General features: G+C 49.4%; 1 protein-coding gene across 5 annotated transcripts in view; it reads left to right on the forward strand.

Annotated features, from left to right (window-relative positions):
- MED17 (mediator complex subunit 17) overlaps positions 1–12,252 on the forward strand; it is a 251,061-nt gene that overhangs the window by 29,070 nt on the left and 209,739 nt on the right. For all 5 annotated transcript variants that reach the window (XM_065438751.1, XM_065438752.2, XM_065438749.2 and 2 more), the window contains one exon: positions 7,613–7,756. In XM_065438751.1, coding sequence (XP_065294823.1) covers positions 7,613–7,756 — 144 coding nt within the window. The remainder of the gene's footprint in view (positions 1–7,612; positions 7,757–12,252) is intronic.

Below are 12,252 nucleotides of genomic sequence, written 5' to 3' on the forward strand. Positions count from 1 at the left end.
CCGCCGCCGTGGTCAGTTGCTTTGCAGCTGCTGGGGACTGAGGGCCAGGGTTTGATTGTTGTGTTCATATAGGAGGTTGTGGCCAAGTACTGCACCAGGGTGGCCAATCCTGCTCTGGTGAGGGAGTGCATACCGGTTCTGGTCACCAGGATCAGGCCACACTCCAGGCCTGTTTGTGCAATTTTATCAACACGCGGATTTTTTTTTCTTTTTTAATCCGGTGGAAAATTGCCGGCACCGGGATTCGAACCACGGACCTCTTGCACGCGAGGCGGGTGTTCTACCTGTACGCCACCGCTGCACCCGTCACTTTTCCTATTTTGCGGCAAATACAGTCGCCGACCGTTTATTCGGACCTCACCGGGACTGCGGAAATGTCCGAATAAACAGGTGTCCGAAAAAGCAGATTAAGAAAAAAAAAAATGAAATCCTTTATTTCCACGCACTTAATCGAGCTCGGCAGTAGGCTTGAAGAAATCGTGAGTGCGCCGTGGCACGCTGTTCCGTTTACGCGCAATCAGATAAGCCTGAATCTCGGAGAGGGTCGTACGGTCACTATAGGCGGCTGAAAGCACAGTCACTGCTTGTGCACGCTCCGCATGCGATGGCAGCGTAGCACATGGTGCGTCATCTTCCGACTCAGACTCATCGTCCGGCGGAGCAGCAGAAACCTGACGAACGATCTCGCCGTCGTCGAGTTATGCGCATGTCACTACAGCAGTGTCAGCACCTGTGAAACTGTCGAATGAGACGGTGTCCGGAATCGCAATGCAACCACTGCACAAGTCTCGGCAGAATATTTTCCGCGTCAGTAGGGAGCACATCGGAAGGCAACAAATCTTAGGTTTCCCGACACCCGCTTGCCGGCATTCCCCAGCGCAGTCTGCGCGGGCACTGTCGGCGCCATTAGACACTTGACGCGATGTTTCCGTACGCCGCGTTGGATCACCGAAACCTCGATACAGCACTCAAAGCAAACACCACCGTGCCGACACCAGTCGCACAAACGAAAAACGTGCTGCTCGCAGCGTCGTGCGCGAAAGAAAGAAATCAGCTGCTGGATTGTCTTGACATGGCTTACTAAGCTGAAACCGGAACTGCTGTACGACCACTCTATCGAACCAGGCAGAAACGATGATGATGAGCGTGGATTTCCAGCAGCGCCACTTCGTGGGGCAGCAAGGAGGCTCCGTTCAAAGAAAAATGGCGTTCAGCAAGTCGAACTATGCGCCGCGGTCAGAGTCGGTGCATGATGCCCTCGATCGAGTTGGCTCAAGAAGTGTCCGAAAAATCAGACGAGGGGTTGCAAGGCGTCCGAACTTTCGGCAGTTGTTATACATTATGGTCTGTGGGGAGAATGGCGGTGCCGCGAAGCTGACCGAATAATCGGGCATGTCCGAATTTTTGGAGTCCGGAAAATCGGTCGGCGACTGTACGGGCATCTATCGCTGACTGTGCAGCGCCGGTGTCAACAAGTGCTAGCGTCAATGTTCCTTCTATTGCGACTTCAATAACGTTTTTCGGGGAAGTGTGAGGCCTTATATATTTCGCAGACACCGCAGTTCTCGCCTCCTGAACTACGATTTTTAGTTTTCCTGGCGCAGAGGGCTCCGCCTATGGTGCATGGGGGAAAGGTAGCGGCGGCGAGGAGACGGTGAACGGCGACCGGAGAATGCGGTGTCGACAGCAGGAGATTCAAAGGTGTCAGAATAGTTGCGACGTTGTTGTAAACGTGGCGCATATGGACGCACATTGTTGGGGACATTCGGTGTAAGCAGGCGACAGTGACATGCTACATGTCCAGCACGTCCACAATAAAAACAAATCGGCCGATTATCTTCCGTGCGCCAATGATCTTGAGGTCGTGTATACTGCACCAGTGGCCGGACCGGAGCGGATACGGGCGGGCGCAAAGGCGGGCGAAGGGGACCGTAGGTCTGTGGTGCAGGCCTCGAAGCGACTTCGGCGTACGTCAGGGGAGCGGCAACCGGAGCCTGCTGGAGAGAAGGTGGAATGTGGTCGGCTACCTGCTCCTTGATGACATATTGGAGAGCGGGCGCCAACGGAGAATTCGACTGGCCGTGTGTAAGCGGAATCAGAGAAAGCTGACGAGCCACCTCCTCACGGATGAACTCCTTCATCTGCAGCAGCAGCGACGTGTTATCCGGAGAAACAGCCAAGCTCGACATTGAAGTCGCCTGGGGAGGAGATTGGCGGGTGGCTATGGGTTGTTTGCGGAGTTCGTTGAAGCTTTGGCAGAGACTGACGAGTTCAGAGACTGTCGCCAGATTTTTCACCAACAGCATCTGGAAGGCGTCGTCTTCAATACGTTTAAGATATGGCGGATCTTCTCGGCATCAGCCATTGTGACGTCGACGCGGTTGCAGAGGTCGACAACATCCTCTATATAACTAGTAAATGTCTCCCCGCACTGTTGCGCACGACTGCGCAAACGTTGCTTGGCGCGAAGCTTGCGAACGGCGGGGCGCCCGAATAGCTCCGTCACATTAGTTTTTAAGGCTGCCCACGTCGTGAAATCACGTTCATGGTTGCGGTGCCACACGCTGGCGACACCGCTCAAATAAAAGGATACGTAATTCAGTTTTTGGTGTCATCCCAGTGATTGTGGATGCTCACCCTGTCGTAGTCAGCGAGCCAGTCTTCTACGTCATGGTCTTTGGTACCGCTGAAGATGGGTGGGTCGCGTTGACGCAACGGGCCGGGGCAGACCACGGTAGTCACCGGGGCAGCGGGTTGTGGTTGCGGTGGTCCTTCTTCCGGCATAATGAAGACAGGCTGCAGTGTCCGGTTGCAAAGTTCCAGAATTCCTGTTGTACCTAGCAGCTCCACCAATCGTAAAGGGGGTTCATTCGGGTCTTAGAGAAGCAGTGACCAACGCGGCAGCAGCAGCTAGGGCGCAGCCAGTGAACGAACTGGGTATGAGCCACGCGATGGCAACGGGACTTTTTAGCCTGCCGATCTTCTCTGTCACACCACAAAAGTTCTTCAATCCGTTCAACAGAAGCACAGTTATTGGCAATCAAACATACCATTTGGGGTGCTTCCACTCTGTTAGGTGATTGTGAAGGATGACTCATGTACGCATTCTTTTTGTTTAGTGAAATGTGTGGTCGCTTGTCTTCTCAGGGGTCTTCTCTGTTTATGGATTTGTTGCCTTGCAAGTTGTGCTATTGGCTCGCAATCGAGTTGCTTCCTGGGAACACCTGTAAAGCCTGCTTTGGGAAGTTGGTGGCCGGGACGCAGGTAGATGAAAAAGGGAGCGACGGTGGTTATCGTACACTGCTTCTTGCGAGCACCATAAATCGCGCAGCACTAGGGGGATCTGGAGGAGGGAGTATTTTGGGTGGGCCGGGGACGAGGCAGTGCGGGTGGCTCGGGTTGTTCGAGTGGCACCCACCGCCAGTGTGAGTTATGGAGCTGGGGGTGAGAATGTGCATGGCTGAGCGGGTAGTGTAGTCTGGGACTTCGGAGACAGCGGACCGATCTCCCAAGTGCCCGATCGGAGTGATAGACTGCCCCTTTGCTCAGTCGCACTCGTTAATGTGAACTCACGTTTCTTGTTTACTACATACTCAGTGCAACTGCTAATGTCTGTCTCTAAATAAATCCAGTTCAAATTATTGACATCCACGACCTTGAGTCCCAGAGTGCTGAAGCACGAGAACAGTGCATCAGCTTAGGAAAAGCCAACAACGACAATGAACCAAAACCCCAAGAAAGAAGAACCCAGCGGAGGAGGGAAGAAGTAAAACTTACTCGCTCCTTCTTCAATGATTTGCACTGCAAAGGCTACTACAGAACGGGGTGTGCCCACAGTGTTTTGCCAACTGAACACCACTGTGGTGCACAGTTCAAATTTATTTTTGATGTTCATGTAGGCGCCACTATTTCCAATTTTGGTGACTACGACGTGCCAGTCCTTAGCTAGCCGCAGTATGCTCAGGCAGTGAATTTGTTGCGGCACCCCATGGCAGTGTCTATGCTACTCTTTAAGCTAGGTGCAACTGCAACATTTACTTTGTCTACGACAGGGCTCATATATGCACACTCGTGCTTATATGCTCATATGTCTGGCTGTTCTTTGTGGTGCAGACTAGCTTTGTGTCCTGCACTAGCTTGACCGATGGGTAGTAGCCGCATCCAGCTTGCGCATTTTGAACTGCTATCAATAGTTCGATCATTACGAAGCAAAGTCTGCCAGTTCATCTAACCAGGAGTGGCCAAAAGTGAGCATATAGAGTGAAACTTCGTTAAACCGTACTTGGCTGGAGCTCGGAAAAAGTACATACTAAACGGTAGTGCTGCTTAACCGAAATAGCATGAGATTGCCCACTTACCTGACAAAAGCGGAACTCGGAGAGAGTGCGATGAAAAGGGAAAAAACATTCACTTCGCGCGACAAAAGTGTTATTTTCGTTTGATGCCGTGGGGGCCTAGCAGCGACAACAGCGGCCTCATGTGAGTCAGCTTTTCAGCCAGCCCCCTTTTCTCGGCAAACACTCGTATGACAGATGCCTTGTTGGTGTTGCATGATCTCCTTGCACGCGGGCAGTAGCGCTGCAGAAGTTGCGGGGCGTCTTTCTCATTGCGGGGTGCTGTTCTCATCGCGGCGATTGCATTCATGAGGCTGACGTAACGTGCAGCTTCTGGCACTGTCGGGCTTGAATTGCCCGTGCTATTGCTTTCCGTTTTGTCCTCATCACTGTCGCTAGTCGACGCTTCGGCAACAACAAAAGCAATGATGGCAAAAAGTCGAACCTCGTAGCTGACACAGCTGACATCTCTTTGCGGTTGCAGCATTGCTGCCGAGCAACTTCTTCGCATTCCAGATGCCACACACCGTAGTCAACTGTAGATCCCTGTTGCGTGCCAGCACCATCTTCTTCGTGTCACGTTCGATAGCACGAACGATGTAATTTTTCTTCTATGCTGAGCCCCCGGTGTCTTTTTTATCCAAGCTTCAGCAATAACGCGAGTCCTTCCTTGCACGACGCCACAACGCCCTCTGGCACGGTGCTGAAATGAGGTTGATGTTAATGTGGCTTCACGCGCGAACACACAAGGCGCTTGGAGGCTGTTGTTCTGATCTCTGAGGCTTGTTCTGCTGGGCTGCCCGATGGAGACGACGCACCACCGTGTTGCGCGACGTGTAACACTACGTGTTAACCGATACGTACACAATAAGCTGGTACGGTTTATGCGAATACAAAACACATTATGTTCAACGGCTGCTGAGTCCGGGATTTGACTTTTCTGCTTTTAAAACCAAACTACTGTTTAAGTTTTACGAGGTTTTACTGTACTGGCAAGCGTGCGTGTGGTGTGACCTTAAGTTTTGTTTGGAAAGATTGGTTGCGCTTTCTAGACGATCACAAGGAAGAAGACAGGACAGGCGCAAACTAACAACTGAGGTTTATTCAAGGAAAACACTTAAATATCAGACCATGCCAGCACAGGCGCATCAGGGTATCAGCAGCAGAAAAGAAGAAAAAACACAAAATCAGCAAAAACCAATGGCGTGGCTCAGCTAAACATATTATCTAGGAAACGTGCCTCCCTATTGTAAAGACAATAGACGATAGGCGGATTCTTCCGGAAGTACGTATATTATTATAGAAATTCAAAAGCAGATTTTAACTTACTTCAGCCTGTTTATTAAACTTCGTCAATAAATATACCACTAGCACTAGGAAGAAGCACACTGATATAAACACCTTCTTGATTGATGTCGGCTATTTGCCAATTGCAGCCGTGCATGGGAATCTGCTATACAGTCGAACCCACTTATAACAATATTAAAGCGCCACGAAAATTCTATTGTTATAACCGATAATTGTTATAACCGGGTTGCATGAAAAAAAATCAAAATAGGGGGTCGGCAGAGCTGATGTGAAAAAACTATAATAGGGGAGGGGGGGGGAGTGCCCCTCCCCACCACGTTCCTTCATCTGGCTGCTGATTGTGTTCACTCACTTAACTGCTTGTTGGGTGCTCCCATTGCGTGTAACATGCCATGGCTGTGGACGTTAAAGAATGGCACTGCTATATCAACTGCAAAGAGGGGTCGTGGGTAGCAAGCAATATGCAAGCTGACTGAGCTGACTGAGGAGCCACTGCGCTGATTGCGCTGTGAAGAAACTGCGCTGACTGAGGAGCCAGCAAGCAATCTGGGAGCAGTGCAGTTAGCACGGTCCATTCATATTTCAAAGGGTGGTGCGGTGTAGAGCTATGGGCACAGCCCATTTGTGTTTGGATAAGTGGAAGGACGACGGGAAAGAGGCGCGCGGAGAAGGCTGGAAAATTATGGCATGGCACCTGTTGGGGCAGCGGGCTATTGTGCAGCGGCTCGAATTGCTCATTTTTTTTTTCTTTTCAACAATTTTGCATTTCACTACCTTTTGACACTGGCACCCAACAGCCAGACTACATTGTTATAACCAATAATACGGCATTGGGGCATTTTAGTAAGCAGGTTATTTCACCATTGAGAAGATACATAAGTTGATGGTGCAGCAGCTTCTCATTGTTATAACCAATATATTGTTAAAACTGGTATCGTTATAAGTGGGTTTGACTGTATTACAAAATAAAGCATCCAAAAAAAAGTGAGGAGTAGGCTGCTCTTGAAAAGACAGTGTTTGAGAGAAAGGTGACTTCATGCTCCGCTGGCGAGGTCCACGTGCCATGCACGACCGCAAAGTTTGGCTTAGATGTTCACAGCAGTGTATGCTGTGTTTTTTCACCAAGCTCGAGCGGTGGTTCAGGGTGCCTTTAACAACCTTCTTTAGATTGCGAGATATCCTGTGCACATAGGGAATAACTGCATCGTTTTGCTGTGAGCGCCTCTCAGACATGCCATCCAGGCATGATCTATCACACATAGGCTTTACTACTCTATTGCCATGGCTTAGTGTCTCTGCAGTGTTGTTCTTATGTATATGTCTGCCTCTGATGGATGTCATGACTGCTGTCCTTCAATGGTGACCTTCCAGGGTCCTTTAAGGGATCAGGATAAATGACCTCATTCGCAACTAAAGCGCAGTGAATGCAAGATGACAGACACAGGAAAACTTGTGTGTGTGCCACTAAATTTAGACAAAGTTTCACTTAGCATGCTAATGATTCATAATTGCTTGATATTCCTAAAAAGCTATTTATCTTTGTTGTAATTGGAATACTACTGAATTGTAGAAATTAGATTAGACAAATTGTAGCCCATGCAACTATCTAGTTTAAGCCAAAAGGGATGTTCAGGAAGGTTAATGTAAAAATCTACAATGTGATCTGCTATGTGAAGGAAGGACTTTGGGCAAATCCATTTACTGCCTGTCATCTTCTGATTTCTGGATGCTGACAGTGTTGCAAGATTTGCCTATGTGTGAAGCACTGGCGAATGGTGATGTGCTCACCGATACTCCTTCACCAATGTAGGCTCAGGTGCTCACACGTCTGCTCGGGTATTCACCAACACTCACTCACGTGATTGCCTCCATTCGCTCTTACCGGCACCCGCACACTTTCGTTCGCATTCGTACTTGGTCACCATGCCCGTGAAGTGAGTGTGCAGACCTGTAAATTGTGGCATGTGCAGGCCATGTTCCATGTCGGAGAACCTGACCAAGTTGGCGCAGAAGATCGACTTTGGCCAAGCAGCAGCAGTCGATGAGCAGCAGTTGGAGAAAGCATCCTTCCAGCCATCCCTCTGGCCATGGGACTCTGTACGCGCCAAGCTCAGGTAAGGGCAGGGGCATGCCTCATGAATGGTGCTGGTACACGACTCCCCTGAGCACATCATCTGTTCACCCTCAGACATTCATGTGGTTCCGAATGCAACCATGCAGTGCGGAGAAACCATGCATAGAGTGCAACACTATAGAGGCTGGGGTGCCATTGGCGCTTAGAAACAGTATGTGCTTTGACTAGGGATGGGCGAATATTCGATCGAATAGTTCTCTATTCGTTATTCGCTTCGATTTGAATTAAGGTATTCAATATTTTCGAATTATTTGGAGGACTTGAATAGGCAGCCAAAAGCCACGAACGACCGGCACAAATACAAATCTCGGAGGCTATGTTTTATACGTCATGGCTGCCATACAGCAGCTGTAGATCTCAGTCTATATATTTTTCATTAAAAAGCTGGAAATATGTCATCGCCGTATGCCTCACTACGTGGGCGGCCCCGCATTGGCGTGGACATCTATTCTTTTTCCTTCCTTTCTTTTTCTCTCCCCCTGACAAAGCCTGGCATGGCCTTGACCTTCAGTCGTGCCACGCCAGTGGCGCTTATTCATGTGTTGGCTGCTGCCGCTATAGGTGAAGATGGCATCGACGGTGCCAGTGTCTTGGCAGTGCGCACATGCGAACCCGATATGGAACTTTTTTTCTGAAAGTGCCTGCTGGAGGTGAAGCGCAGTGTGAGACTTGTGGACTTGTTTTGAAGTCGCCTACTAGCACTATGATGACGCTTGTCACCCACTTGAAGAAACATCCAGGCAAGTACAAAGAACATTCGGAAATGCACCAACTTTACAGTTTGCCGAAAAAGAAAAGAGAGTCAAAGCGAGTCAAATCATCGCAGCTATCCGTGGCCAGTTAGTTAAAGCCTAAACTTCAGTCGTGATCGATAAAAGCGCAAGAAATGACTATGAGGATAGCAGTATTCATTGCACGCGGCCTGCAGCCGTACAGCGTGGTTGAAGAAGAAAGCTTCATCGAGATGATGCACTGTGCAATTCCGGAGTACGTTGTTCCATCATGGAACACCTTTTCACGAACGGTCATTCCGAACTTGTATGTGACGAAGAAAAATGACCTGAAGAAGCGCGTTGGGGACGTACAGTCGAACCCTGCTATATCAAACCCGTTAACATCGAAGTCTTCTATATATTGAGCAATTTCTGGTCATGGTATAGTTACAGTGAGTATATATAGCAAAAATTGCGCTTACATCGAACACAAATAGCAGTGACTCCCGATATATCGAACGTCAAGCAGCGGAAAAGGGCCCTCAGAAGTTGGCTTTCCTTCGCGGTAACGGGGAAACCCGGCGGTGTGGCTGCATCCAACCGCTCTCCTTACCGTGACCGCGCTGCCTCGGGCTTCCCGGGCGAGCTGTCCACCCCCCCCCCCCCCCCCCACCTTGCAAAAAAATGATCGTGGCCCGCCTGCAGTGCTTGCTCAGACAGCCAATCAGAGGCTCTTGTGCCATCGTCGTGCAAGATTGTAAAAGTGCGAGTTGTGTCGCTGCTTTTCTGGTTCATTGTGTTTGCAGTGTCCCGCAGTGTTGCCGTGATGAAGCGGCAGAATTCACCTTTCGTCATGAAGCTCGAAATCTTAAATCGGGTCGAATGCGATGAGAAGTTGGATGTTCCCGCAGCGTGCAAGATTCCGAGGAGCACTCTCCGCACGATTAGGGCTAAAGCGGCCAAACTCGCGACCCGGTGCCCAAGGCGCCCGACGCGTATGCACGGCCGTGTACAGGTGTGTTATATTCAGTTCCATTATTAATTTCAGTTCTTTATTTCGCAGGAGGCGCTTCTGTTCTTCATTATATACAGTTGCCGACTGTTTATTCGGACCTCACAGGGACTGCGAAAATGTCAGAATAAACAGGTGTCCGAAAAAGCAGATTAAGAAAAGAAAATGAAATCCTTTATTTCCACTCACTTATTCAGGCTCGGCAGTAGGCTTGGAAGAAATCGTGAATGCGCCGTTGCACGCTGTTCCGTTTACGCGCAATCAGATAAGCCTGAATCTCGGAGAGGGTCGTACGGTCACTATTAGCGGCTGATAGCACAGTCACTGCTTGTACACGCTCCGCATGCGACGGCAGCATAGCACAAGGTGCGTCATCTTCCGACTCGGAGTCATCGTCCAGCGGTGCAGCAGAAACCTGACGAATGATCTTGCCGTCGTCGAGTTCTGCGCATGTCAATACAGCAATGTCAGCACCTATGAAACTGTCAAATGAGACGGTGTCCGGAATCCAGGGTGTCTACCGACCGGGAAAACTGGGAATTCTCAGGGAATTCGAATAGTCTGGAAATACTCAGGGAAAACTCAGGGAATTTGCGCTTCTATCAGGGAAAATTACCTGTAACTTTACTAAAAGGGAACAAAAGTTGTGTTAATGGTGGCTCCGCTAAAAGAGGAATCGCAAAGAATCGTCATTGACGCAGTGTCATCGGCGCGATGTATTGCCAGAGTAGTTAACGACCGATTTTCCAGATGCCAGATTTTTCGAACGTGCCCGACTTTGCGGCACCATCACGTATTCCATATAGCCAATGTATATTGCCCTGACTGCAGATCCGAAATGGCATTAATCGAAGCCACCACCGCCGCCATTTTTATCATCTCGCCGCCTCGAACTGGCACTCTCGCACGCAGATCCGCTGGCAGCCGTAGCCACTACCGCGTTAACGTTAAGCCTAGCTGCTTCTACGTTCGCTATTAAGCTTCTTGCCCTGCGGTGCCGTGTTTTTCATTGAAAGAATTCGCCGCTGTCTGCAATGGCACCGACTCCGCCTTTGTAATCCTCGCGATTGGCTTCGAAGCTCGCGGAGCACAGCGCGTTGCGTAATGCCAGTCACCAAAAGTTAGTTTCGCCTCAGTGCAGTAGTGCTAGGCAGTGAAGCATAACAAGGGTGGGAAGGAGCAATTGTCACGGGACACAGTATGCATTCCTTAATTATACACACGTGCACCCCCGTCTCATGTCAAAGTGCGAGCACTGATATGCATAATAAGTGTGCTGACAGGCTTTAAGAGTTTTTTCGGACGTGCTTGTGGCAATTTTAGCCCTTAAGGGGGGACGCGGGTCTTGAAACGGCAAAAAATCACAAAAAAGTCGATTTTCGGAAAAGTGCATTTTCGCTACGTTTATACATTCAAGAATCCCTCCGCGAAATCTAGAAGCTAAATTTAATCGGAAAATAATAAAAAATCGCGCTTAAAGGGGCCAGGGTGAACGCGAAATCAGCAAAATTTGGTAAAAAAATGTTCAAACTTCGCGCCGTCACCATTTGCGAACGCGGTGGCCGATGGCCGCCATCTTGCGCTTGTTTTGAAGCTGTTTTCTTTGTGCGCATTTTGCACCAATCCAAAATGGCGTCGGTGAAGGGAAACCGACGCTATCGCGTCATTTCTGGAGGATGCGTCCGTGCCGCCGATTGGCCAAAGCGCGCACACCCCCGCGCGCCTCGCTCCTATTGGTCCGGTGCTCGTCGGCGCGCGCTCGACCGCTCTCGCGTCTCGCTACGTTTGTTTATCTCTGGTTTCATCGCGCCGCTGTCTACGTTTGTTCAGCCGCTTGCTTCGCGACGTTTGATAAGATGCACATTTCGCTGCCCGGATGGCTGGAAAAGATTGTCGTCTCAACGCTACTACGCGTCAAGCGGCTGTGCAATGCGCGACGGAAGGCGGCTAGGCCTGTCATACTCGCGGAGTTGCCTGTTGCTGGTCTGCCTGGACATTCTACCGGATCGAGTTCCGAGCTGCAAAGTGGCGCGTCTAGCGTCAACACTTCGTCCGCCCACGCCACGCATGTTGGCACAGATCGTGCAGGCACCGTTTCCTTCACGACTGAAGAAAGTAGCGAGCGCGCAGCGAGCGCCGGAAAACGTCCGGAGCGCCGGACCTTCGAAGTGCTAACTCCAGCAAGAAGCGAGAAGCCTCTTTGAGCGCAAGGAAGCTGGCCAAAAAGCGGCAAAAAGATAGGATGTATCGAGATTATGCCCCTAGTGAATTTCCTTGAGATTTTATTGGTATGTTCTCAATAAAGATGTTGCAGAACGTTTTTTCTTGATTTCTCAAAACAACAATTCCGACAGACTTCCAGTTTTGGAGGTAAAATAGCTTCTGTCCTATTTCAGCTATCAACATAATTTTTTTTTTGCCAGAAAGATAAATGTATGCAGTAAGCAATATGCACCTTTTCAAAGCAGCACTCTTCTCAAAAAGTTTTTGAAATGGGTCACATGCTTGACATGTCAAGATGGCATTTTTTTCTCACAACTTTGATGAGCTCTAACTCTTGCTCAGATTAGCCTAGAACATTGAAAAATACCTTATGGCACTCCCTGAACATCCTAGATAGTATTTATACTCAAATTACTGTGTTAGGGTTTTCTGTTTAGAAGCTAATTTTCCTCCAAACAAAGGACTCAGCGTATACAATGCTTTTGGAGTATATCAGAAACTACTTATCCTATGGCAAAATTAATTATA

The sequence above is a fragment of the Dermacentor albipictus genome, chromosome 7 (assembly GCF_038994185.2).
Source record: "Dermacentor albipictus isolate Rhodes 1998 colony chromosome 7, USDA_Dalb.pri_finalv2, whole genome shotgun sequence".
Classification (NCBI taxonomy): domain Eukaryota; kingdom Metazoa; phylum Arthropoda; class Arachnida; order Ixodida; family Ixodidae; genus Dermacentor; species Dermacentor albipictus.